General features: G+C 55.9%; 2 protein-coding genes and 1 long non-coding RNA gene across 4 annotated transcripts in view; 2 read left to right on the top strand and 1 right to left on the bottom strand.

Moving 5' to 3' along the window:
- LOC130678832 (P2Y purinoceptor 8-like) overlaps positions 1-22848 on the top strand; it is a 39677-nt gene extending 16829 nt beyond the window's left edge. The window contains exons 1-2 of one of the 2 annotated variants that reach the window (XM_057496064.1): positions 1408-1592; positions 16683-22848. In XM_057496064.1, coding sequence (XP_057352047.1) covers positions 16717-17790 — 1074 coding nt within the window. In that variant the 5' untranslated portion in view covers positions 1408-1592; positions 16683-16716 and the 3' untranslated portion in view covers positions 17791-22848. Of the gene's footprint in view, positions 1-1407; positions 1593-16682 lie in introns of those variants that run through there. The other variant, XM_057496063.1, reaches the window with a different exon arrangement.
- Positions 4742-24990, top strand: part of LOC130682020 (ADP/ATP translocase 3) — a 44049-nt gene continuing 23800 nt past the window's right edge. The window contains exon 1 of the mRNA XM_057496061.1: positions 4742-4748. The gene's annotated coding sequence lies outside the window, so the exon portion shown is untranslated. The remainder of the gene's footprint in view (positions 4749-24990) is intronic.
- On the bottom strand, positions 21012-24891 carry LOC130682021 (uncharacterized). Its single transcript, XR_008995314.1, has 4 exons — positions 24798-24891; positions 24115-24226; positions 23831-23890; positions 21012-21140 (listed from the first exon to the last, which is right to left on the bottom strand). It is a non-coding gene; the product is annotated as an uncharacterized LOC130682021 (long non-coding RNA).

Raw genomic sequence — 24990 nt, 5'->3', positions numbered from 1 at the left:
GCTGGACGTGCCCGTGGGCGATGGGAACAGCATACGTTTCAAGTAGGAAAGGACCGTGGGTGGCTGTGCTTTTAAAACTGGGACTTGCATCTCTGAGGACTTCTCTCCGCAAACGCGGATGTTAGAATTCCACGAGGGAAGTTGTGCTGAATTTCACAGCCTTCTCGTGAAGGCCATCCACGTACCGCGTTGCTCGTCCTGGGCTCGACCTCAGAGCCTCAGGCAGCTGCCTGCTGACCACACTCGGGTGAGGTGGGTCCTGCCGCGGGGCCCTCCCCTTCTAGGGGTGCAGCCGGCCGGGGACAACGGCCCCAGGAGGCGGGTTTCGGAACCGAGCAGGGCCTGCGTAGGAGATGGAACAATTCTCAGAGGGCAAATAATCATGCCCGGGGGCTGCTTCAGGGGCTCCCCAAATCCAACGTGGAGAATCGTCTCTTATTAGCATTTTGCACGCTGTATATGCTCACATCTCACCTTAAAACCAAGGCAGGGAGGCAAAAAGGAAGGCAAACCACTTGCTTGTGGACCCAGCTGTCTTGCAAGGAAGGTTACTCTAAAAATGTTGCTCTGTCCTCCGCCTGACCCGTGGTAAGGTGCATCTTAGTGTGCAGGCCCCAGAATAAAGCACCCTGGACGGGAAGCTTGAACAACAGACATTTACGTCCCCCGTCTGGAGGCTGGACCCTGAGGTCCAGGTGTGGGCAGGGCTGGCCCTCCTGAACCTCCCCCCTGGGCGTGTGGACCCCGTCCTCTCCCTGTGTCCTCAGGGGGTCGTCCCATTGTGCATGTCTCTGTCCTCATCTCCTCTTATAAGGACGCCAGCCCTAAAGGATCTCTCTATGACCTCATTTACCTCAATCCCCCCATTATAGACCTGTCTCCAAACACAGCCCCATTCTGAGGTCCTGGGGTGGAGGGACCTCATGTGGATTTGGGGGGACATAATCCAGCCCATAACAGAAGGAAACCTCAGAGAATCTGTCACCATCCAGCTGTTTCTGTGAGCATAAGGAATGCTCCTATCACCCTCTAAATGAGGAAGCTTTTAAAGAGTTAATATTAACATAGCTGGTTTTTAATGTATCTTGAAAACTTAACTAATGCTTCGTATATTCAAAGGAAGCTATGCTTCAACTGGCTGTCTTTTCTTGTCATCGGCTAAACCCTCATGAACTGGTGTCCTGCTTTTATGGAGATGAAACATTTTTATAACATGTTTTTTAAAAATGCATGTAAGAAAATATGTGAAATCCCCTCCAGGGACCTGCCTGGGGCCCCCCTTCAAAAGAGGAACCTGTTCCATCCATTGTGGCCCAGCTGGGACTCCGCCTCCCTAACCTTTGTGCATTTAATTAAATCGGCACATGACAGGTTACCGTTATAAGCCGCCCACTGGGTCCCTGGAGGGTTGGGGACTGTGTCAGACACGGGTCCGGTGCGGGGACAGACTGTGGGGTCCCCCGGAGAGTGGGCACCGCCCCACAGCTCGGAAGCTTCTTCCAGAGGAGGCAGCCCCCTCAGCACCAGGGGGAGGGTCCCCACCGCCCGGCTCAGACCAGCTCCACGGGTCCAGCTCACCTAGGACCGCCACTGTAAGTCCCGGGACCCAGAGCTGGGCAGGAAGCCCAGAGGCCCCCAGAGATCCCGAGGGTGGCAGGGCAGACCCAGGCGATGGGCACAAGTCTGCACCTTGCAAATGCCGTTCCACAGCTGGGAAAGGGGTCAGCTCACCTTTCCCGGTGGTGATGTTTTAATGGGCGTGCCAAGATCCCACACAGTATGGGATATGCACGGGGGTGCTGAGGCTGCACAGAAATGAGGGCACTCGGGTGGCAGACCTGGCCGTGGCTGAGCTCTTCAGCCCAACTCATGTCAAGACACTCGGTAGGGGACATGGCAAATCATCCTGTGCTGCAAGCCTGCCTGCCTCAGTTTACCAACTGAGAACACCCTCAATACCCGCCTTCCGCTTCTCCGGTTCTTGTTGGTCGGGGTGGGACGATGTTGTTTTCGTTTCATGAATAATCATTGTTAACTGGACAAAGTGCTGACTCTGCGCCAGTCACCCTCATGAGGGTTTTGTCGTGCGGGACTTTCTGCACCCCGAGGTAGGTGCTGCGTCTCTCGTTCCTGTTTACTGAGAGGGAAACTGAGGCCTGAGCTCAGGAAGTTGCCCACGATCCACACGCAGAGGCGGGCAGAGGTGGGTGGGTGCAGGATGGCCCATGCATGTGGCTGCCGTCGAGGGGCCGCATGCTGGTCAAGGCAGGACGTGGGGGCTCAGAGGGGGCACTTGGGCTCCTAGCAGGTGAATCCTAAGTCCTTGGGTGACAAGTCATAGGAAGGAATTGTGCAGGCTTAGGTCAACGTGGAAATTGTCAAATTAGATAATGAGAAATTCTAGAGATTCAGGCATGGCTGGATCCAGGCACTTGGATGGTTGTCAGAGCCTAGACTCTCTCTTGTTCTTTGTTTCAGGTCCACCTTCCTCTGCCTCCCTGAATTGTAGGCTTTAGTGTCTCTTGAGGATGGCTGCTCATTCTGTGTGGAGGGAAAGAGGGTCCCTGGGAGACTTGGTCCCCCTTTTGACAGATCAGAACTCAAAGGGAGAAAGAACACCCTCTCTCTCCCAGCACCTCTTGAGGGTTCTGATTGGCCCTTCCAGGGTCAGATGACCACCCTTTGGACCAATCCCTATGGACAGAGTGATGGCACTCTGTGATTGGCCTGCTTGGGCCTTACTTTTGTGTGATTGGCAGTCCGGTGGACCACAAAGCTCAGAGAGCAGCCGGGGAACTGGGCTGCAGGCCACCTGGATCCCCTGTGCAGGGGAGGTGGATGCTAAGATCTCCGTGCAGGGGGATGTCAGGAGAGGTGCACACCAGGGTCCCCTGTGCAGGGCAACCTCAGGGGAGGTGGACAGCACGGTCCCCTGCACAGGGGGACATGAGGGGAGGTGCATGCCAGGGAATCCTTGCAGGGGGCAGCAGTTAGAGCAAGAGCACCTAGGCATGTCCTGTCCAGCTCTAAGCTCAGGACACCTGTCTGAGACCCATGCTGGGCCTGCAGGAGAGGGTCCTCACCTAGGCCCGAGCCAGCTCTGATCAGTGTACATGCCCACAGGTGCCTGGCAGGGTGTGGGGTGCGTGCTGCCTCGTGGGAACAGAGTAGGCAGGCACCCCCAGGACCATGGTGGATGGCTGAGGGGCTGTATGGGACGGGGAGCCAGCAGGAACACAGCTGGTCCCACAGGTGTGGCACAGCCCGTCTGGTGCCAGGTGGAGTACCATCCGAGCTGGGCACGGCCAACAGATTGTCTGTGTCCTAGACGCCACCAGGGAAAATCCAGCCAGACTTCATATTCACAGCCGCTTTGCAGGGGCGGGTCTCTGCTTCCCACCTGGGTTAGTAAGCATGGGGGCCATTCTGCTCTACCAGGTAGCGACCCAGGTGGGTGGGGGGGCTCCTGGGGTCTCGCTGTCCAGCCTGGATGTGGGGACCCTGGTGCCCCCTGTACCTCATATGTCTCTGCTTTTGATGTGTCTTCAGGCCTGCTGTTCACACCCTTCCAAGAGCAGGTGTGAACTCACCTGGCTGACGAGTGAGGTCAGTTTCCCAATCAGGGAAAGCCAGGCCTGACTTTATCAGTGGGTGGGTGCAGGTCAGGGTCCGGACCTGACCCCTTCCCCTTCTCAGGGGCACATACGGTGGCCCCAGAAATCCCCACTGGGACAGCCGGTGATGAACCCCATAGCTGGACTCGGCCTGGGGCACGGGCCTCAGCGAGGTAGGCGTGTTGGGCTCCTGTGTGATGGCAGAGGAGGTGTGGCATCTTCCATCCCTGGTCAAACAGCTCTGGGCCTGGGTCCCGACCTCTCAGTCACCCTGCAAGCTCCTGAAGCCCGCTGTGCCACGGTTTCCCCGTTTGCACAGTATGTCTTCGGTGGGAGGTGCTAGGAGACACCATCTGCATTCGTTAATGGTGCTGCGCCCGCAGGGGTGGATGGGGTCGAGAAAGCTGGCTGGCCTTCTGCGTCATCCCCAGGACGCAGGGCCTGGAAGGAGGCCGTCTGTGACCTTGGAAAAGGAGGAAGCCAGAACAATCACAGCCTCCCGGGAACCTTGAACCAGTAAACAGCGGCTTCCTGGATGAAAGGGTTATGCAACAGGCACCCGTTACCAGCCCTTCCTCTTGACCCGGGCCTGCAGGAGATTAGCTCGGCCGTGGAGACCACAGGGCAGAGGACGTGGGCGGAGGCTCCAGACACCCCTGCCGTGACCCCAAGCGTGAGGACTCTGGAACAAAGGGCTGAACGTGTGATGACTACGTGGGGTGAGCAGGCAGCGGAGGATGCCGCTGGTAAGGCCGGCTGGGACAAGGGCCTCCAAGACAAATGCTTGCACGCTTCTCCCTGCAGTCACCATTGTTTTTTCAAGACACAATTCGCAGAGCAAACGATTAACCCTTTAAAAGGAAACGACTCAAGGGTATTTAGCACATGCACCGTGTTGTGCAAACACCAGCTCCATCTGCTTGCAGATCATCCTCATCCCCATCAGCAGGCATGCCCCACCCCTCCCAGCCCCTGACAGCCACGCATCCACGTTCTGTCTGTGCATCTGCCTGTTCTGGGCGTTTCCTCTAAACAGGTCCCCACCCCGGGGTGTCCCTGCGTGTCCGCGTATCTCCCTGAGCACCGTGGGTTCAGGTCCATCCACACTCTGTGTGTGTCTGGGCCGCCCCCCCTTTTCAGGGCTGTGTAATACTCCCATGTGTGCACAGACCCCATTGTGTGCATCATCCATCCGTCTACGGACGCCAGGTCGTTTCCACCTTTTGGCCATTGTGAATAATGCTGCTGTGAACACACGTGTCCATGTGCATACATGTGTCTGTGTGGACAAACGTTTCAATTTCTCTTGGGGTCATACCTCATAGCAGGATTGCTGCGTCCTATCATGAGAGACAAGTCACCTTAAGTGATAAGTCGCCAGTTTCCATGACGTAATTTGCAAACAGCAAGAGTGAATCCTAGTCTTTGCTCAGGGAGCGCCTACCGGCTTCCCACTTTGTATGGCGTCACCACATCACATCTGGAATGGTGGGGCCTCACCCAGGGCCACCAAGAGCTGCTGTCAGCCCCAGTCCCCAGACTCCTATTGAAACAGTGACCATCACATTCAGTGGATTCAGGACTTTCTCCTGTGAAGCCCCCACAAAGTGATGTGTGTCGATGAATCCGTTCAGTCTCAGAACAGTCCTCTGGGAAAACTCCTTTCCTCAGTTGCATAGTGTCCCCCTAAAATTCACATCTGCCCACAACCTCCCACTGGGACCCTATTGGAAATAGGCTCTTTGCAGGTGTGATTGGGTTAAAAATCTCAAGATGTTGTTGCCCTGGATGACGGTGACCCTAAACCCAATGACAGATGTCCTCATAAGGGACAGAAGAGGAGAGACAGGGTCACAGAGGAGATGCCACGTGGAGATGGAGGCAGAGATGGGGAAGTCAAATAGAGAATAAGGTTAGATAGATAACCACAAATAGATAATAGATGGATGATAATGATGAATGATGGATAGATGATAGATAATAGATAGATAGATAGATAGATAGATAGATAGATAGATAGATACAAAGACAGTAATGCTAGATAGGTGATAGATTAGAAAGATACATAGATAGTTATGCTACATGAGAAATAGATGCACAGATACATAGATACATAGATAGTAATGATAGATGATAGACAGATAGATAGACAGACAGACAGACAGACAGACAGATAGATAGATAGATAGACACAGAATATAGATGATAGATAGATAGATAGATAGATAGATAGATAGATAGATAGATAGATAGATAGATAGATAGATACAAAGACAGTAATGCTAGATACGTGATAGATTAGAATGATACATAGATAGTAATGTTAGATGATAATAGATACACAAATATGTAGATACATAGTGATGAGAGACGATAGATAAATAGATAGATACATAGATGATAGATAGATAAATGTTTAAATAACAGGAAAAGATGGACAGATGGGTGGGCAGTCAGGACAGATAGGAAGCAAGGTTAAGCACATCTCCCTCAATTGTTACCCCCGATGGCCTCATGTCAACACACCGTTTATCGTCTTATTTTAAAAAGACCTCACCTGTGGATCAAACCTCCCTTCAGAAGGAAGCAGCCCCACTGACACCCTGACTTCCGGTCTGCAGAACCCCGAGAGAGAAAGTTTCCATTGTTTTAAGCCCCTGACTCAGGGCGATGGGTTCCAGCAGCCACAGTTCCAAGGTGGCACCTGGATGTCCAGGAGGAGGACCCTGCTCCAGGTCACCCGGCCTTACCAGGGACCGAGCTGGGCCTCAAAGCGGGGTCTTGCTGATCACGTCTCCGACCCGGCCTGGGGTCCTCACCAGCAGGCCATCCTGCCTCCGTGGGCACCCTGTGGGGCTGGCACTCTGTTTCACATGGAAAATAAGTGTAAATGGGTCCATTTAGGGGATTTTCCACTGCCCCCACCCCCAGGTCACCACCTCCAGTTTTTCCTCCATTCATCTGATGACACTGTTTTTTGGATTAAACACATTGAATTGTGTCTGTCCCTCAAAAAGATGTGTCAAAGTCCTGAGCCCTGGCACCTACGGTGGGATCTTATTTGGAAATAGGGTGTTTGCAGATATACATTAAGTGAAGGACCTGAGATGAGGTCGTCCTGGGTGAGGGTGGACAATAATCCAGTGACAGGTGCCCTTACAGAAGTCAGAGAGACACAGACACAGAGGAGAAGCCACGTGGAGACAGAGGCAGAGATGGCAGGGATGCACCACACGCCTAGGGCCACCTGGAGCCCCAGAAGCTGGAAGAGGCAGGAAGGAGCCCCCCTGGAGCCTGTGGCGGGAGCTCAGCCCTGCCCTGCCTGGACCTCAGAGCCCTACTGGACCTCAGACATCTGGTTTCTGGGGCCAGGGCAGGACGATTCCTGTTGCTTTCAGCCCCTCAGTTTGAGGGCGTTAGCTGTGGCAGGCCTAGCAGCCTGATGCACACATTGGCAACCTCCCATTCTCTTGGTGGGCACAGTTATGCACTGGCACTCAGCAATCTAATAGAAACCGGATCCTTCCTCAGCACCGATCGATGTATCTATTGCTCTCTGGTATCCACTCATGAATCCCTCATTTTTCCCCATGGCTTATAATTCATGATGTGTTTTCAGGGGGTTTGAAGCTCGGCTGCCCAAAGTTGCCTGTGGGAGCCCCTGCAAGCTGCCTCCAGCGTCCCTGTGACATGTCCACCCCCATCCTTACTTCCTGGCCTCGTATGAAACCCAAGGCCCTTGGGCAGCCCCCAGACGCAGCCCTGGAAGCAGCAATTTCTCTGACTCTGAGCCGTTTCCCCTAAGCCCTGCATTCCCCTTCCTGTGGGGGGCCAGGATTCCCTACAGAAGGGTGGCACCCCACTTACCCAGCTCATCTCCACTGAAGAGTTTCCAGTCTCTCCACTTGTGGGGATGACTCATCTATGCACCCGTCCAGTTGTTAGGGGGTCAGTGTTTGAGTTTGTATCTCAAAACGCGTGTTCGTCTCATTGGTAAACCAGACAACATGCATGACGGTCAACACCTCAACCACTAGCAAACGGCAGGATCTTTCTCACATTTCAGATGAAAAACGGAGTCACAGATACGAGACCCACAAGGCTCCTGTCATGTTGCTGTGGGTCATCTTGCACCGTCTATACGGGGTATGCTCCGCAGCAGAGACCCTTGTTTGAGGCTGTGTCCCATGGCTGAGGGGGGGGACCCTCCTTAATGTTGATGTGTGCTCGGCCCAGCCTGGAAAAAGCCCGTCTCTGACCTTTTCCACTTGAGCCTGGAGGCGGTGGGGGGTGGGGGGAGCGTTGCTCTCACATTTCACCTGTGGCACTTGGTGGTGTCCCAGAGGGCTGGCTGTCGTGCCTTCTTTGAAAACATCCTTTTCTGGGTTCCTGAGCTCTTCCTAATCTCACAGAGTCTAGGTTTCACCCAAGTCTGTCTTCATGGGCTCAATGGGGAACTTTCCACTTGAACAACAGACATGTTCAAACACCCTCTCAAAAGCACGGACATGTGCATAGGACCAACAGTGGGTCATACCTAAGGGTTCTGGCCACCGGGGGTCTCAGTCTCAAGGACGAGGAAAGAAGCCTGTCTTTGTTTGCTGGCAGGAGTTGCCTGGCTGAGATTCCGTGGCTCCTTCTCAAGGAGAAGGGACTGGGGTGGGTGGGCGGAAGGACGATACAGGGGCACAAAGATCCTCAATCATAATATAAATGGGTCACAGGGTTGGTAGCACAGCATGGAGAATATAGCCAATGACTCTTCAACGTCTCCCTATGTTGACACATAGTAACGGCACTCGTGGGGCTGAGGATTTAATCATGAGTGTTGAAACAATGTGTTGTATACTTGAAACTATTATACTGTTGTATCTCAATGATGCTTTAATTCTTTTTTTAAAAAAAGGGGTTCCCTGAAGCGGTTTTCTGCTTGGCAGCTTTACCGGACACGTTGTTTGGAATTGCATAAGTAAAATCATCGTGATTGTGGTTCAATGTGTCCGTGGCAGGTCCATCCATGCCCAGTAATGTGGAGAAGAAATCTGAGTGGCTGACTTTAGAGAACAGATACTGGTAAATGGAGCATGCATACCACCCTCAACCTTTCTCTCGTCAATCTGTTAAGCAAATTTCCCCAATTTGTTAAGAACCATTGGCACGCAGGTTCCGTCACGGTCAACGTGCTATAATCTCCCTCAATGGCTTGCTTGCAAATTCCTCTTTCCTGGCACGCCCTCAGTCCCTGGGTCCGCTCAGTTTTCTTTCCCAGAAGGGTGCTTCCCGTGAACTAATGCATCCACACAGCACAGCTTCCTGGTGCACAGAGACTACGGCTGCAGCTGTGCTTTGCTCGTGGCTGAGAGGATCGTGTGCGTGGGGTGCCGTGTGAAAATGGAACGCAGCCCCCAATCATGCAAGAAAAAAAAAGTTGGGGGCTTCTTGCTCTTTCCCAGAAGCAGGTATCTGGCTAGCTAGGAAGTGGTGGGGGTGGCAGGGGGGGGTGCCTCCGTCTGAGAAAAGGGTGCAGATGGCAAAGAACATTGAACACGGCTTCTGTCTTACAGGAGGCAGAGATCAAAATCTGTAGCATCTACCCGCGTGTGGACGGATGACGGCATGCAAATCACCCGTAACTGACAGGGCACCTTGATTGTGCAACAGAGAGGAAAGTAAAGCCGGCAGATAGACGGCCGTTTGTGCTATGGTGCTCAGGGGGTGGGATTTTCACCTGTGATCTGAGCAGAGAGACGCCTCCTCCATGCCCGCCTGCACCAGCGGCTCTATCCTCACTTTGAAGTGGGTAGAAGGGAGTGTTCGTTCACCCAGAGGCGGTGCGGCCGTAGTGGGACTCTCGGGTCTCCAGTGAGAGGGAATGCTCAGGAGAGGCGTGCAGGCATCGAAGCCATCCTGTCACACTTAAGATGATGGCAGCCTCCAACGTGACCGGGAGGCCACCGAGTGTGCAAGGGCCGTCTTGTAATGCCCAGGGTTGGATGCGAACCGCCGTTCCACATCCTCACCTGTGTTCAGTGTTGCTGGTGTTTTTAGATCTCAGGCATTCTGTTCCCAGTGCAGGGGGCATCTCACCGAGGTGCTGATTTGCAATTCCCTGAGGACTTGTGATGTGGAGCATGTTTTCATGTGCTTCTTGGCCACCTGTGTGTCTTCTTTGGTGAGGTGTCTGCTCAGGTCATTTGCTCATTTTTAAGTTAAGTCTTTTCTTTCTGTGTTGTTGAGTTTTAAGAGTTCTTTGTATATTTTGAATACTGAGTTATTTTTCTTTTTCTCCAGCTGTGTCTTTTTGCAAACATTATCTCCCCATCCGCACCTGCTCTTCTTATCGTCTCACCGGTGCTGTTCGCAGAGCAGCAGTTTTAAATTGTGATGAGGTAGCTTTATCCATTATTTCCTTCAGGGATCATGTGTTTGGTGTTCCCTCCAAACAGGCCTCATCGTAACCCAAGATCATCTGGGTTTCCTCCTAAGTCATCCTGGAGGGGCTTTATATGTTTGCATTGTACATGCATGTGTGTGAGCCACTGGCAGTTAATTCTCCGTGATGGGTGTAGGGTCTGTATCTAGATTCAGTCCTTTGCATGTGGATGTCCAGTGTTTTAGCACCATTGGTGAAGACACCGTCTTTGCTCCATGACATCGCCTTCGCTTTTTTGGCAAAGATCAATTGACTCTATGTAGGTAGGTCTATTTCCGGGCTCTCTCTCCATCGACCTCCTATATTGTTTAGCTTTGTGGTAAGTCTTGAGGGCCTGTAGCGTCAGCCCTCCAGTCTCCTTCAATATGGTGTGCATGTGTCTTGTCAATGGGTTTCAGCCCCGGGCAAGTTCACTATGGATTCAATGTGACCAAAGAAAATGACAGCAAAACGTTCTTGGGGTGTGAAAAGGTTATACCCAACTTTATTTCCAGGTGGCAGGTCAGTCACTAAAATCCCGTTCACTCAGAGCAAGTCTGCATGCAGCAAGCCGGTCTCTCCCCTTGCCTCTCAGCCCCTCTGTCCTCACAGCCATCCTCTGGGCCCCTCTGCCTGCACAGTCATCAAGCACAGCCGTCCTCTGGGCCTCCGTCCTTGGCGCTGCCACCATTCCAGCCTCTGCTCTGCTCTCCTGCAGCCTTGCAGCCCTGCCACCGTGTCGCCCCCAGAGAGATATAACAGATATGGATGGATGGATGGATGGATGGATGGATGATAGGTATCATAGATGGATGGATGAATGGAAAGACATATAGATAATAGTAGACAAATGATAGAGATGGATGGATGGATGGATGGAAGATGGATGGACCCGGGTCTGTGTGCAAATATACCCTTTTTTTTTAGGACACTAGTTCCATAGGTCCGTGTCCCATCCTATTCCATCTTAATTGAAATGGCACTTGCAAAGACACTATCTCTAACCGTGTCATTCTGAGGTACACAGAGTTAGGACTGCAGCTTACGAATTTGGGGGATCCCCACAGCGATATCAGGACATGACATGGTAGCACAGCTTCCAGTGCTGCCTGTGAGTTGCCCACAGTTGTCCAGATAACCCAACGCACCTTCCTCTCTGGGGGGGGGGTGCACCTCAACCATCGGCCACATCTTCGGGCCCTGAGCATGGAGGGGGTCCCCCAGACGAGGCTGCTGGTGAGGGTGCATAGCTTCTCCGGGGTCCAGATGCTAGAATTTCTAGGTGTAATAGTCACATGCCAAACCAGTGGGGTGCTGTCTATACCTCTGGAGGCCGGGCCTCCTTGGGGGGAGGGGTCTTCCTCCAAGAACGTCCTCAGTCCAGGCGGGTTCGTGGCTAAAGCCAGGAGCCTCACCCCGGGACATGTTGAGGGTCAGCAGCTGCTCGCTGGAGGCAGGGTCTCAGAGGGCTGCCCTGCTGGCGGTGTGAACTTGCAGACCCACAGGCAAGTCTCTTGTGATTGATGCTTCTGGTCAATGCAGTTCTATCTGCTAAGGGGCAGGCAGGAGCCCAGGACATACTGCAAACAGCGCTTAGGAATATTCTCCTCCCTGACCTGTGCAGTGGGCTGAATGCAGGCTTCTGGAAGACATGTCCACGTCCTGGCCCCAAAACCTGGAAAGGGGACCTTATTTGGAATTAGGGTGTTTGCAGGTAGGATTAGGTGCAAGATCTGAGATGAGGTCCTCTTGAATGAGGGTGGCCCTAAATGCAATGTCAGGTGCCCTCACAGGCACAGAAGAGAGACACAGACACTGAGAAGCCATGTGGACATGGAGGCAGAGACGGGAGGGACTAGCCACAAGCCCAGCGGGTGAGCTCGGTTCACCGAGTCCATCACTGCACGTCTGCAGGCCATGCCTGTAGGCTGGTGGTTGTCCCAGAGGCAGGAGAAGTGGAGCCGGCTCTGGGCTGCGCTTAGCTAGGCAGAGCCGCTGGGAGGTCAGCCCACGTGTGTTGAATGAATGCCTGAACGTTCTTCCAGCTGATGAAAGGCACCATGCACTTGGATGCTCTGGCATCGCCTGGTGTCCAAACAGGACACCTGTAGGACTGAGTCCCCCGGGGCTGCCTAACAAAGCGCACCAAATAGCGTCATGCAAAAACCCGCGGAGCCCAGAGGGGACACCAGCCCGTGCTGCATAGAGTGGGCCCATGGCTTCCTGGGCTGGGGACCCCCTTGTCCCCACAGCGATATCAGACCTGGGACAGCCGCCAGTGCTTAGGAAGCAGCAGCACAGCAGGTCCAAAAGGAGTGGTCTCCAGTCTGAGTCACCGCTGCTGTGCAGGGGCTGCCTGCCGCCTTATTGATGCCCTTAATTAAGACTCACCTCCACCGAGAAGAAAGGACCACCCCACTCAGCCTGTGGGCCTCCAGATGGTGGGGGGGTGCCGGGGCTGCACACAAGAGATACACAGCACTATTCCCAGTGGCCAAAAAACGGGGACAACCCCAATATCCATCAACGCACAAATGGATAAACAAAATGCAAACCAACCTTCAAAATGGAATATCACTCAGCCCTGAAAAGGAGGGGAGCCCTGACACACGCATAGCGTGGATGGACCTGAATCTACGGTGCTCAGGGGGAGACACAGACACACAGGGACACACGGTGTACGGATCCACTCACAGGAAACTCCCAGAACAGGCAGATCTACAGACAGATGTGGATTCGTAGTCGTCAGGGGCTGGGAGGGGGTGGGGGTGATGGCAATGGTGGGCAGGATTTCTTTTAGGGGAAACTAAAATGTTCTGTGTTTGCATTCAGCTGAGGGTGGCACATGTGTGAATATATTAAAAACCACTGAATCGTACACTTTCAACAGGGGAATTTTATGCAGTATGCAAATGATACCTCAATAAAGCTAAGTATTAAAAAAAAGATGCATGTACTCACAGGCCCATGGACAGGTGAGTGGGTGGGCGCCCTCAGAGCTGCACGCATCTTACAATGGGCATCACCAGTCAGGCCTTCCCACTGCGGGCGCGCCTGGTGGCCGGTCCCCTTGCTCCGGGCAGCTGCATGGCCATCTTTTGCAAGAGCCGCGCCTGCTCCCCCCTGTGCCTCGCTGGGCTGCTTTATACATTTTCCGTCCTGCCGCCCACCCCACCACCCTCCACCTGCCGGGTCCAAACCGCAGGTGCCCGCATTTCGGCAAAGCTGGGTCTGTTAGGGGTGATTTCTGTATTAATCACTCGTGACGCTTAGCAGCTGTCTGTCCTCTGGGCTTCTGACACCCTGAGGCTACGTGCCAGGGCCCTAGAGGGCAGAGGAGGCTGCCTGCCAGGTCCCCAAATGCCACAAATGAAAACGAGAGCCAGCACTCATGGGGCTCCTGCAGGGGTGCATTTCTTCCTCACCGGGCATGGCACCTCCAGTGGTGCATGGTGTGCAGATGCCTGCCATGGACCCATCCCCACTGTGGACACGACCCCACCATGGAAGTGCCCCCGCCATAGACAAGTTCCTAAGGCACGGAGCCGTGTCCTGACTCCCTGTATGTCTTCCTACGTCATCAGTGTCCCTCCCTTCAGTGTGTCCGTCTGCATCACCAGTGGGGGCCTGAGAAGCACACATCTGCTGCACCCCTGAAGCCATGGGTGGGCTCCTAGGGCCCGGGAAGCAGGCCCACCCCACAGATAACTATAGGAGTCACACTTGAGTGTGCTCTACCAGAGCAGAAAGCGCAACACACTCAGAGCGAAACTCAGGACTGTTTTTAAACCTGCTTGAGGAAGCTCTTTCCACAGATGTTGGTGACAGACGGACATCTACAGTGGAAGAAACATCAGCTCAGGCCAACGGGCTGAAATGTGAGTTTAAATCTAGATGTGTGCAGGCCTCTGTGGCACGTGGACCACGTGTTTCCTGCTGACATCCTGGGAGCAATGTCCTCATAATGAAATGCCAGTACCCAGACCGGCTGCCCTTGGGGCAAGTCACCAGCTGCCTGCACAGCCCTGGGAGCAGAGGGCATCTCTGGGGCTCCCATCCATGGTGGACAATGAGCCAGACACGATGCCTGTCCCATAGTGTGGCTACCTGATGCCCCAGTGAGCCCCCAGCCCCACGCCCTGGTACCAGGAGCCCAGGCATCCTGCATACACCCAGATCAAAAGCAGAAGGAAAACCTCAGCCACCTGAAAATAGAGCCGTAACCACCCACCACCAGGCCTCAAGCGAGAAGCAAGGTGGGAAAAACTGGCCTTGGCACGGCCAAGCAGATCCCCAGGGTTCCTTCCATGTGGCATTCGCTGGACTCCGCCAGAGGAAGCCCACCCCGGGCTCACTCACACCCTGCTGACTGTTCCTCTAATGCTATTTGCACAGCTTGCACGTCTGGCTCCTGAGCCATGCCCACGGTCCCCAGTGAGCCTGGCAGCAGAGCATGGAGCCACACCCATGCCAGGCCCCCTCTGCAAATATGGACCTAACCCACTTGTGGACCGATGCTGTGGACCCGCTCAGGAACGCGTCTGCTCCGGGATATGTCTGTCCTCCGGGGCTGAGACTTGAGGTGGTCTCCTGTCCCCATCTGCATTTGCCTGGTGCTCCAAGGGACTGGTGCTACGATGGAATTAGCCAAGTAGGGCTTGAATCAGAGCGAATGTGGGTGAGAGAGAGCACACGGGAGTCTGTGGGGGAAGGCGGGAGACGTCCCACCCGGATGCAGTGAAGAACAGAGGTGAGGGAGGGTGGGGTGGGCGCTTGCCCGCTGAGGCCCCAGGAGCCTCTGCAGGGCATTGGGGGGGAGGGTGCTGGGCCACGGGCACCCTCAGGGGAGGTCCTGTCCCACTGCTTCTGTCCTGACAGAGAGCAGCTGACGGCCTGGCCTCCACACAGACCTTTGGGAGGGTGGTCAGACGCTGGAGCAGGGGCCACATAACGTCGCCGCCCTGTGGCTGCCCCATGGGCCCTTAATATGAGAGTCAGCCCAGACTTATTGAGCATCTAGTTACTGTCCCCCAGCACCCACAAGGCCCCCTGACAGATGGTCCCCTCTGTATTAGGGCCTCCAGAGAAACAGACATGGGAGAATGGAGCTATATATGTACAGATATAAATGCAATGGGGTATATATGCCATAGGGTGTGTATGTGTGCATACAAACATGCACGTATACACATAGGCAGCATGTGTGTGCGTATACACATACATGTACACCTATGCCACGAGATGGACATGTATATATCCATATATATGCCATAGGACATGAGTGTGTATGTATACATATATGCACAGAAATGTGTGCGGTAGGACAGATAAGTAACATATATGGGTACATATGGGTGCATATGCATGTATATAAGCACACACGAATCTCTATAGGCACACGTGCATATAAATATAAAATATGTACACATAAAGAAATTTATTTCAAGTCATTGGCATTGTGAAGTCCGCAGGGCAGGCGGACAGCTGGAAACCCAGGCGGCGGCTGACGTGGCCCTCTGGAGGCAGGGTTCCTTCTCTGGGAAACCTCTGTGTCTGCCGGCCATGCTCGCAGCTGATCGGACGCGGCCCACTTCGCAGCCAGCCCCCGTGCCCGTCTGAGTGGGTAACTGGGGGCCACAGCCACACTGCGTGGACATGCTGTCTTCCACCCCGGGGGGACTCAGCCTGCTCAAGGGCGTGGTCTTCCCCCTCCTTCTGTGGCATCTGCAGGGCATCCCAGGGGTGGCACCTGTGGGCCATTGGCACAGAGCAGAGCGCTTTCCCCAGGGCCTGAGTGGACCCTCCCCCACCAGGGCAGGCTGTGCAGGTGCTCTGCCCCCTCTGGGTGCTGGAAACACCCAGCAGCCCACCTCCGTGCTCCCCTTTCTGGGGTTTTCTCGTCCTGCCTGCGCTCTATGATGTCTGCAACAGGAGGATCCACGTCGATCATTGAAAAACCCACCTTTGGGGGAAGTTCAGAGCTGCCCTGGTGGTAGGAAAGACCCAGACTTCGTAGAGAGCAAATGAGCAAAGCAGGGCTCAGAGTCGTCATGGAGAAATTCAGCTGTAGCTGCAAACAGGTCAGCTTGCAGGATTAGTTACCTGGTAACTTTGTGACCTTGAGCTGTTGCCCGCCCCCAGCAACCTCATGGCCCCAGCATGGAAGCCCCTGCACCGTACCTCACAGCACATTCCCTGTGCTTCCAAGCTGCTGGGGCTGTCGGCAGTTATAGAAAGAGTCCCACGTCCTCTGGCCCTGACAGTGTGATGACTGTATATGCCTGAGGGGATCCGACAGACCGGAGGCCTCTTCCGCACACCCCCGGTGGACCGGCAGGTCTGCGAGCCCTCAAAGGCCCAGCATGCACGGTGCGGGGCCCAGGGCAGCCTGTCCACAAGCCCACCCCTGCCTCTGAGTTTCAGCTGATTCTCATTTGCCCTTTATGCTTGTGCATGAGACGGGGTTTCAGGATTCAGCTCCTATCAGGTGATAGGGGATAAGAGCAGGTGGGAAGCCTGGAGGAGGGGGCACCCGGGGAGGAACGATGGGGAGGCAGCCGGGAGGCGCTGGCTGGCCCTACCTCTCTGCTGGGTCGTCCGCAGGAGCCCAGCAGCCCGCCCTGTGCCACCCTCACCCCGAGCCCCTTGCCTCGCAGGTGCGTCCCTGAGCCCCCGCGTGCGCCCGCCGCCATGGACATGAACCTGACGCAGCCGGACAACGCCACCATCCTGATGCTACGGGACCCGGCCATCGCCGTGGCGCTTCCCGTGGTGTACTCGCTGGTGGCCCTCGTCAGCATCCCCGGCAACCTCTTCTCGCTGTGGGTCCTGTGCCGGCACATTGGGCCCAAGTCGCCGTCGGTCATCTTCATGATCAACTTGAGCGTGACGGACCTGATGTCGGCCAGCGTGCTGCCCTTCCAGATCTACTACCACTGCATCGGCAACCACTGGGTGTTCGGCGAGCTGCTGTGCAACGCCGTCACCGTGGCCTTCTACGCCAACATGTACTCCTCCATCCTCACCATGACCTGCATCAGCGTCGAGCGCTTCCTGGGCGTCGTGTACCCGCTGGCCTCCGCGCCCTGGCGCCGGCGCCGCTACGCGGTGGCCGCCTGCGCCGGCATGTGGCTCGTGCTGCTGGCAGCCCTGTCGCCGCTGGCCCGCACGGACCTCACCTACACCGTGGAGGCGCTGGGCATCGTCACCTGCTTCGACGTGCTCAAGTCCACCATGCTGCCCAGCGTGGCCACCTGGGCCGTCTTCCTCTTCACCCTGTTCACGCTCCTCTTCCTCATCCCGTTCGTGGTCACGGTGGCCTGCTACACGGCCACCATCCTCAAGTTGCTGCGGACGTCCGACCCGCACGGCCAGGGACAGAGGCGGCGCGCCGTGGGCCTGGCCGCCGTGGTGCTCCTGGCCTTCGTCACCTGCTTCGCGCCGAACAACTTCGTGCTCCTGGTGCACATGATCAGCCGCCTCTTCTACGGCAAGAGCTATTATCATGTGTACAAACTCACCCTGTGCCTCAGCTGCATCAACAGCTGCCTGGACCCCTTCGTGTACTATTTTGCATCCCGCGAGTTTCAGCTGCGGCTCCGGGACTACCTGGGCTACGGGCCGCTGCCAGTGGGCAGCCCGGACACACGCAGGGACAGCCTGTTCTCTGCCCGCACGCTGTCCGCGCGCTCCATGTCCAGCTGCCACGCCGATGAGCTCGAGGCTGGTCGGTCCTGCCTCAAGAGACAGGAGAGCGTGTTCTGAGCACAGCTGCCAGGCACAGCCGGAAGACAGCAGGGACGTGACTGCTTCCATCTCACCCTCCCACCACTGCCAGGGGGTGCGGCTGGGTCTTCCGGGAGATGGTGGAGCGTGCTGGGCACGCGTGTTCCCGTTCCCCGAGGATGGCAGCCGGGCCCGCCCCTGGCTGAGGGCGAGCGAGGGTGCAGCCAGCCGTCAGTGTCCCCCACAGGCCCCGACACCCTGCCCGCCGGCCACCTGCCTCGTTCTCCAAGCCCCCTGCTCAGCAACGGTGCAGCGGCCTGTCATCTCCCAGCCAGGCAGACCCTGACCTGGTCTTCATTTCACCCGTGGTCAGCCCGGTGCTGGGATTCCCCAGACGGCAGTGGACGGGCCCTGGCAGTCCACGTGCTGCAGGGGTTCACACAGCTCCCCCAGGAGCCAACCAGGGGCACCGGCAGTGTCCAGTCGCTCTGCCCTTGAGCGCTTATGCTCCACTTAAATGGCACAGCTGCTGCCCCACACAGCGAGGACACCCAGGGGGGTGTGGGACGGGCCCCCAGCCTGGCCTAGGGTCCTGGGTGGACGAGGACCAGCTGCAGCTCCATATGGGAAGGACAGTGCCTGCTGCGGCTCCATGGGCCCCCTGAGGCCCTTTGGGTGCAGCTTGGCCTGGGGTTCCCTGCGGCCCGTTCTCGGGCTTCTGCTCCCAGCCCAGACCCCTGGGCCACTGCACATTCCCCCAGGCTTTTGCACTCACTGGGGTGCGTCTGGCCTGACTTGCAGGAGTTTCTGGGGACCAGGCACCTCACAGTACCACTGAGCACATAAGCCAAGAGGTGTGTCAGGAGCTGAGCACCTCTGTGCCCACTGGCTGGGGCCACACAAGGACAGGGCCACCCCCATCTTTCCCATGCCCAGAAGACACTGGTGCCAGCCCGAGTGCCCATCTTGCTTCAGGACAAAGAGGAGCCCCCGTCCCTGAATGATCCCCAGACAGTGACTTTCCTGGAGCCAGGGACTTACCTGGAACGGCAAAGTGCCTGGCGCTTTGCTCAGTAGAAGTGGATGCAGGGTGCTGGGTCCACGGCTTGTCTGGGAGGGGATAGCCCTAGAGCCCAAGAGACAGGAACTGGGAGAGGCTGTGGGTCAGGGGCTCAGAGGCCTGCATGCTGGGGGGGCGGTGCTGCAGGGCAGGCAGCCTCCCCACTGTGCATGGATATGCTGACACAGTGAGAGTGGCAGCTGGAAGCCTAAGAGCGGCCTGCTTTGGCCATTCTTACATTACAAGGAAAACAGGCTTCACTGTACTGGAGTGAATAGTGACCCCCCAAAACCACATCCACCTGGGACCTCCAAATGTAACCTGGATTAGGTGGCCCTAAACCCAATGGCAGGTGTGTTCTTAAGGAACAGAAGAGGAGAGACACAGACAGAGAGGCCATGTGGAGACAGAGGTAGAGATTGGAGGGACCTGGCCACATGCCCAGGGATGCCTGGAGCCCCCAGAAGCCACAAGAGGCAGGAAGGAGCCTCCCCTGGAGCCTGTGGAGGGAGCAGGCCCTGCCCGGCCTGGATTTCAGAGCCTCGCCTGGGTCTTGGAGCCCCGCCTGGGTCTCAGGCACCCCATTTCCAGAGCTGGGGAGGATGATTCCTGTGGTTTTTTATAGTTTGCCCAGTTTGGGGTAATTTGTGCCCCAGGACACACACACACATTTAATCCACTCTGAAATCGCAAGGCCGTGATGCCGGCGGATACAAAGCTGTGGCCCCTGGTGATGGCAAGAGGACCCCCATGCCCAGCACCGGCTCCCTGGCAGCCTGGCTTCCTGGAACCCAGACCCTTGGGGTGGAGGCCTCTTGGAAGGACAAAGCATGCCGACTCCTGCAGGGTCGGCCATCGGTGAGTCGCACTGTGAACACCATGCACCGAGTCCCCCCAGGAGTCCTGATGTCATGGCAACAGCGGCATCCATGGGCACCTAAAGTGTGCAGTGTGCATGGCACATGCCCGGACTGTGGTTCTGGAATGGGCCTGCAAAGTGGATGTGTCAGGTGCCATTCTCTTCAGACCCCCAGAGTTGAGGGTTTCCCCTTGCTGGTGTTCCCAGAGAGCCTGAATCCCACCCAGAACCTTCACCCATGGGCTCCCCCATCCTCAAGACCACGTGGCCAGGAGCTGAACACTTGGAATACAACCCACATCCTGACAGCCTTCGGGTGGGCCACGGCCCCCCTTCCCACGTGGCTGCTCGGCAGTCTCACATCCTGCAGCTAGAATGTCCCCACGGGGACGGCGTCCCAGACAGCTGGTCCTCAACGTGCCTGTGGGGACAGCACGTTAAGAGTCACAATAGGAAGCTTCTGAGGGGGACCAGGACTCACCCGAGGAGAGAGAGGGGATGTGGACTTTCAATGCAAGGAGCAACATCCCGGGCTGTTCCCAGCCATCCCAGCGGTGAACCCTAGAAAGCAACGTGGACTGGGCCCCACCCAGGATCAGAAACCCTGAGCCAGCAACCACCCCGCACCCCGGTCTGGGTGTGGGCCTGGGTGCATCAGATGCACAAAAGGTGTGAAAAACCTCAAACCACCGCACAGAGCATGTCTCGCCACCTGACTGCCGAGGAAGCCTGTCTGCTTTATGGTGCTGTCGGGGTGTCAGATCCTACAGAGGACCTGCACGCAGGTGACAGTCTAGCATTGTGTCACCGGGATGGCTGGTATTAACTCCACTTGCCTCTATTCCGCCATCACCACGGAGGGCTGCTGACGTTTGCATTCCCAGCCCCGCAAACTGGGGCCCCTCATTTCCCTGAGGTTATTCAGGGTTCCTACAGGATCCTCCAGTGCTGGGAATTTCCTTCTCTACATGGCGACTCTGCAAGCAGGCAACCTGCCCTGGGTGTCTGCCCGCTCGCCTGAAATTCCAGGGCTGGTCTTCTTCCCCGCTTCTGCTTATGATGATGTGTGTGTGTGTGTTTTCCCAGAAATGGACTCCGTCTGTTCAACCTGTTCACCGTCAAGGGAAGTTCAACACATTTTTATTTACATGCACATAAAAAAAGAAAAGAAGGCGTGGTCCTTTGATTCAGCTCCTGGTAGGATGTACAGACAGATGGGGAGGTGGGTCCTCAAGTGCCCAAGGACGGTTCGTGTGCAGGGGCAACAAGGTTCTCTGACTTCTGAGACACCAGTGTTCCCAAGACGAGTCCTGTCTCACATCTGGACCACGCGTAGCCCTGTGCCGGGCCCCCAGAACCTCAAAGACAAACCTCTCCAGGATCGGGTTACCCCAAAGCATACAGCGTGCAGGGAGCAGCGCTGGGCTAGGGGACATCATGGATTTTCCCGGGGGGATGATAGCGCTGTGACTTTATGGAAAAGAGATCCTAATGGTTAAACATATATTTGCAAATTTCATGGGTTAACGGATGTGATGTTTGAGGATGACTTTAAAATGCCAGAGCGAACCCATGCACGGACACCCATGTGTATGCCCATGTGTACACACACGCATGTGCATACCTACAAACGCATGTATGCATACACACACACACACACACATTTCAGGGAACTGGCTGAAAGAAACATGGCAAAGCGCAGGTTGCTGATAAACGTCCAAAAAAATATGGGCTTTCTTATATAATTCTTACTTTCAGCATATTTGAAAACACCTGTGCTTAAAACAGCGACGTGGTGCGTTGGAAAACGTCATGCAAAGATACTGATTTTTGCAAAGCATTTCGCTGAATACCAGAAACATTCAGAAAGAAGCAAACATTCCCAGATCAACCTGGCTGGGCTTTTTCTCTCAGGTTTTTTTTTAATTGTGGGAAAATTCATATAACATGTAGTTGACCATCTTAGCCATTTCTAAGGTGGAGGATTGAGGGGTGAAAAATGCCTTTGTGGGGCTCTGCAGCCATGCCCACCATCCACGTCCAAAACTCATAAATCGGAAGCCTCGTCCCCCTGAAACACCATCTCCTCACCACCTCCCCAGCCCCTGGCGCCCAACGTTCTGCTTTTCGGATGTGACCCTCTAAAGACCTCCTATGACTGGAATCATGCAGAATTGGATGTGTGTCTGGCTGGTGTCACTCAGCACCATGGTCTGCAGCTCCATCCACACTACAGCTTTGCTGAGGCACCACTGACATGCTGCAGAATTCACCCAGGTTACGTGTGCGTCCAGTGAGCCTCCACACATTTGTCCAGGTGTTCCAGCACCCCTACGGTGCAGCTCTAGGATATTCCCATCACCCCAGAAGGATGGCTGATGACTCTTTGCCCCCATATGCACAGCCAGCCCCAGGCAAGCCCGTGGGCTCTCTGCCAGCCCAGATTTGTCTTTTCTGCTCGTGTGACCCGTGCGATGCTGCATCTGCTGGCTTTTCCTCACCATGATGTTTACGGGGTTTGTCTCTATTCCTTCGTCTGGGCTCCCGTGGCTGCATGGCTCCGGGTGTCTATCACGCCCCAGGGAACCTCATTCCTACATCATCCTGGTGGTCTCTCTATTGTACGGCTGCTGGTGTCAGGTGCCCTCGCAGAGCACGCCAACCTCCCACAGTATGAGGACCCCTTTATCGCAGTACAATGGGGCTAGTGCTGGGTCTATTTGCTAGAGGGGTAAACCGAGGCACACAGAGGTGGACAGATGCACCTGGGGGCTGGGAGAGCCGAGATGTGAACTTGGCGGCTGTCCCAGACCATGGCCCCACGCCCGTGGGAGCCCACGGTTCGCCCATAATTCCTGCCTGAAATCCAGGGCTAAGTCCCCAGTTGAAAGCGTTCCCACCATTTCTTCCCTGGGGTCCTGGTGCATGCCACTGAATTGCTTTCCGGTTATAAAGGGAGAACCACCAAAACAGCAGCCTGCTCCCCTCCCAGCCGGCAATCCTGAGAAAGAAGGAAGCTAGAACGTGTATGGAAGATGAACCCCCGCTGGGTGTACTGGGGACACTGACCTTGCACCTTCCTAGTAAGCCTCCATCTCAGGGACCCTCCGTGCTATTCTGGTAACCTCCCTGCAAATCTAAAACCATTGCACAATAAACCGTCTACTTTTTCAAAAAATTAGATGATTGGCATGTGCATAGAGCTAAATAGAAGCATTGGGTACGTTGCTTAATCTCACACACCAGAGATTTTGCTCAGTCGACAAAGGGGCGAATCTCCAACACGTTGATCATCCAATAAATGTTTTCCTAGTTTGACTTTGAAAGATCTGCCCTGTGTCCTTTGTCCTGATAAAAATTCAGAGCCACCTCGGGTGGCAGTAAAGAAATGGGAAGGGTGCCCTGACGCACAGCTGATGGGAGGGGAATTTGACACCATTTCTAGAGTGCAATGGGGAAACTGGTGTTTATGGCTTAATCGTGAGCTCTCCCACCAAGTACTCTTTGGCACTCCCCAACAAATATTGGGGACATGACTCAGTTATGAAGATTCTTCTATTCTCAAATGCATTTGAGGGAAACGGGAAGCTCAGCCAGTGGGAAGTTGACTCTGGAAACATGGGGAATGTTTGGGGGCAGGCTGTAAGCCAAATGGAAAAATCAGAACCCACTGTGAGGGTGTGGCTGTGGCTTCCCCTTGGCTGGGGAAGAGAGGGTCAGTGTGGGGGGCTGGGGCGCAGGGGTGGCAGACAAAGGGTAGGCATTTGTGTCCTGACCTCCCAGTTTACAGCCCCTGTGTGGAGACAACGGCAGGGACTGGCAAAGGAGGCCTCCATACCTACTCCACGGCAGAAAGGTCAGCAGCCAGGGGACCCAGCATCTGGCCCCTCCTGGCTCTGGCCACCATCCCAGCCCCCAGCCCCAGGATCCCGTATCTGTAACATGGCATAGTCTGTGAGCCCCAACATCTGGCTCGAATGACCTTCCCAATGCCTTGTAGGGGATCACCCAGCCCAGAAAGCTAAGGGAAGAAATGGGAGGGACAATGCCATCCACATATATCATAGGATGCCACGTGGATACATGCACCTATACTATACATGCACAGGCACATGTACACACGTCCACATGCATGCATGCAGATATAACAGTTTACATACACGCTTGTATTCATGTGGGACAGTGTCGGGGTCCATAAACCAGAGGGGTGCTCCTGGCATCTGCGGGGTGGAGACCAGAGAGGGTGCTGTGCACCCCACAGTGCACAGGATGCCCACCCCAGAGTCATCCGCAGTATGAGGAACTCAGTCTATCTTCTACCATCCATCCATCTACCGGCCTATCATCTATCCATCTCCTGATCTGTCCCTCCACCCCATCTATATTCTATCATCTGTATATCTACCCGCCTGTGATCTATCACCTGTCCATCACCCATATGTACCTGTCCATCATCTACCTATCGTCTGTGCTGTGACAGTGGGGACCGTCCCCAGGAGCCCGTGGCGCTGTGGAGACACATGCTGGCAGTCACACGGGCGGAGAGGTACCGCCATCTAGTGGACGGAAGCGGGATGGGGCTGAATGCCCCGCAGGGCACGGCCATCTCCAGAAACTAACCACCCAGCCCCCAAGCCAGCAGCTGAGGCTCGGCCCTGACCTCGCATGGCACTGAGTCTCTCGGTCTGTTCACCCACGTGGCAGAGCTTCTCCCCGACGACACCCCCTGGGACACCCTATTAGCATCCCACCCCATCTGTGTTCCGGACCCCCACCTCCGCCCTGCACCGCGCCCCAGGGGACCCCCCCCCACGTGCACACTCCCCACGGGGACACCCCCACCTCTGCCCTCCACCGCTCCCCAGGAACCCCCCAACGTGCCCCCATCCACGGGGACCCCCACTTCCACCCTCCACTGCGCCCCAGGGAAACCCCCACATGCACAATCCCATGGAGACCCCCACCTCCACCCTCCACAGCGCTCCAGGGACCCCCCCAACGTGAGCCCTCCCACGGGGACCCCCCATCTCTGCCCCAGGCGGCCGGTGACCCCCGCTTCCACACCCCACGACTTCCCCGCAGAACTCCCGCCCCCCACGGCCGCCCCCGGGTCCCCCGCAGCCCCACCTCCCCGGTCCACAAGGACCCTCAACTCCGCCCCCGCTCCGCGGCTCCCAAGGCCCCGGGTGCTGTGACTCTGGGGACAGCCAGGCCCGCGTCCCCGCCCAAGCGCAGTCCGGTCACGCGAACTGGCGGAGGCGGGGCCGGAGGGGGCGGAGCCAGGCTTGTGCCGGGGGCTGGGGGCGGAGCCGGGGGCGGA

Source organism: Manis pentadactyla, chromosome X (assembly GCF_030020395.1).
Source record: "Manis pentadactyla isolate mManPen7 chromosome X, mManPen7.hap1, whole genome shotgun sequence".
Taxonomy (NCBI): domain Eukaryota; kingdom Metazoa; phylum Chordata; class Mammalia; order Pholidota; family Manidae; genus Manis; species Manis pentadactyla.
Note: the sequence above shows the minus strand (reverse complement) of the source record. Positions and strands in the feature narration are given on the sequence as shown.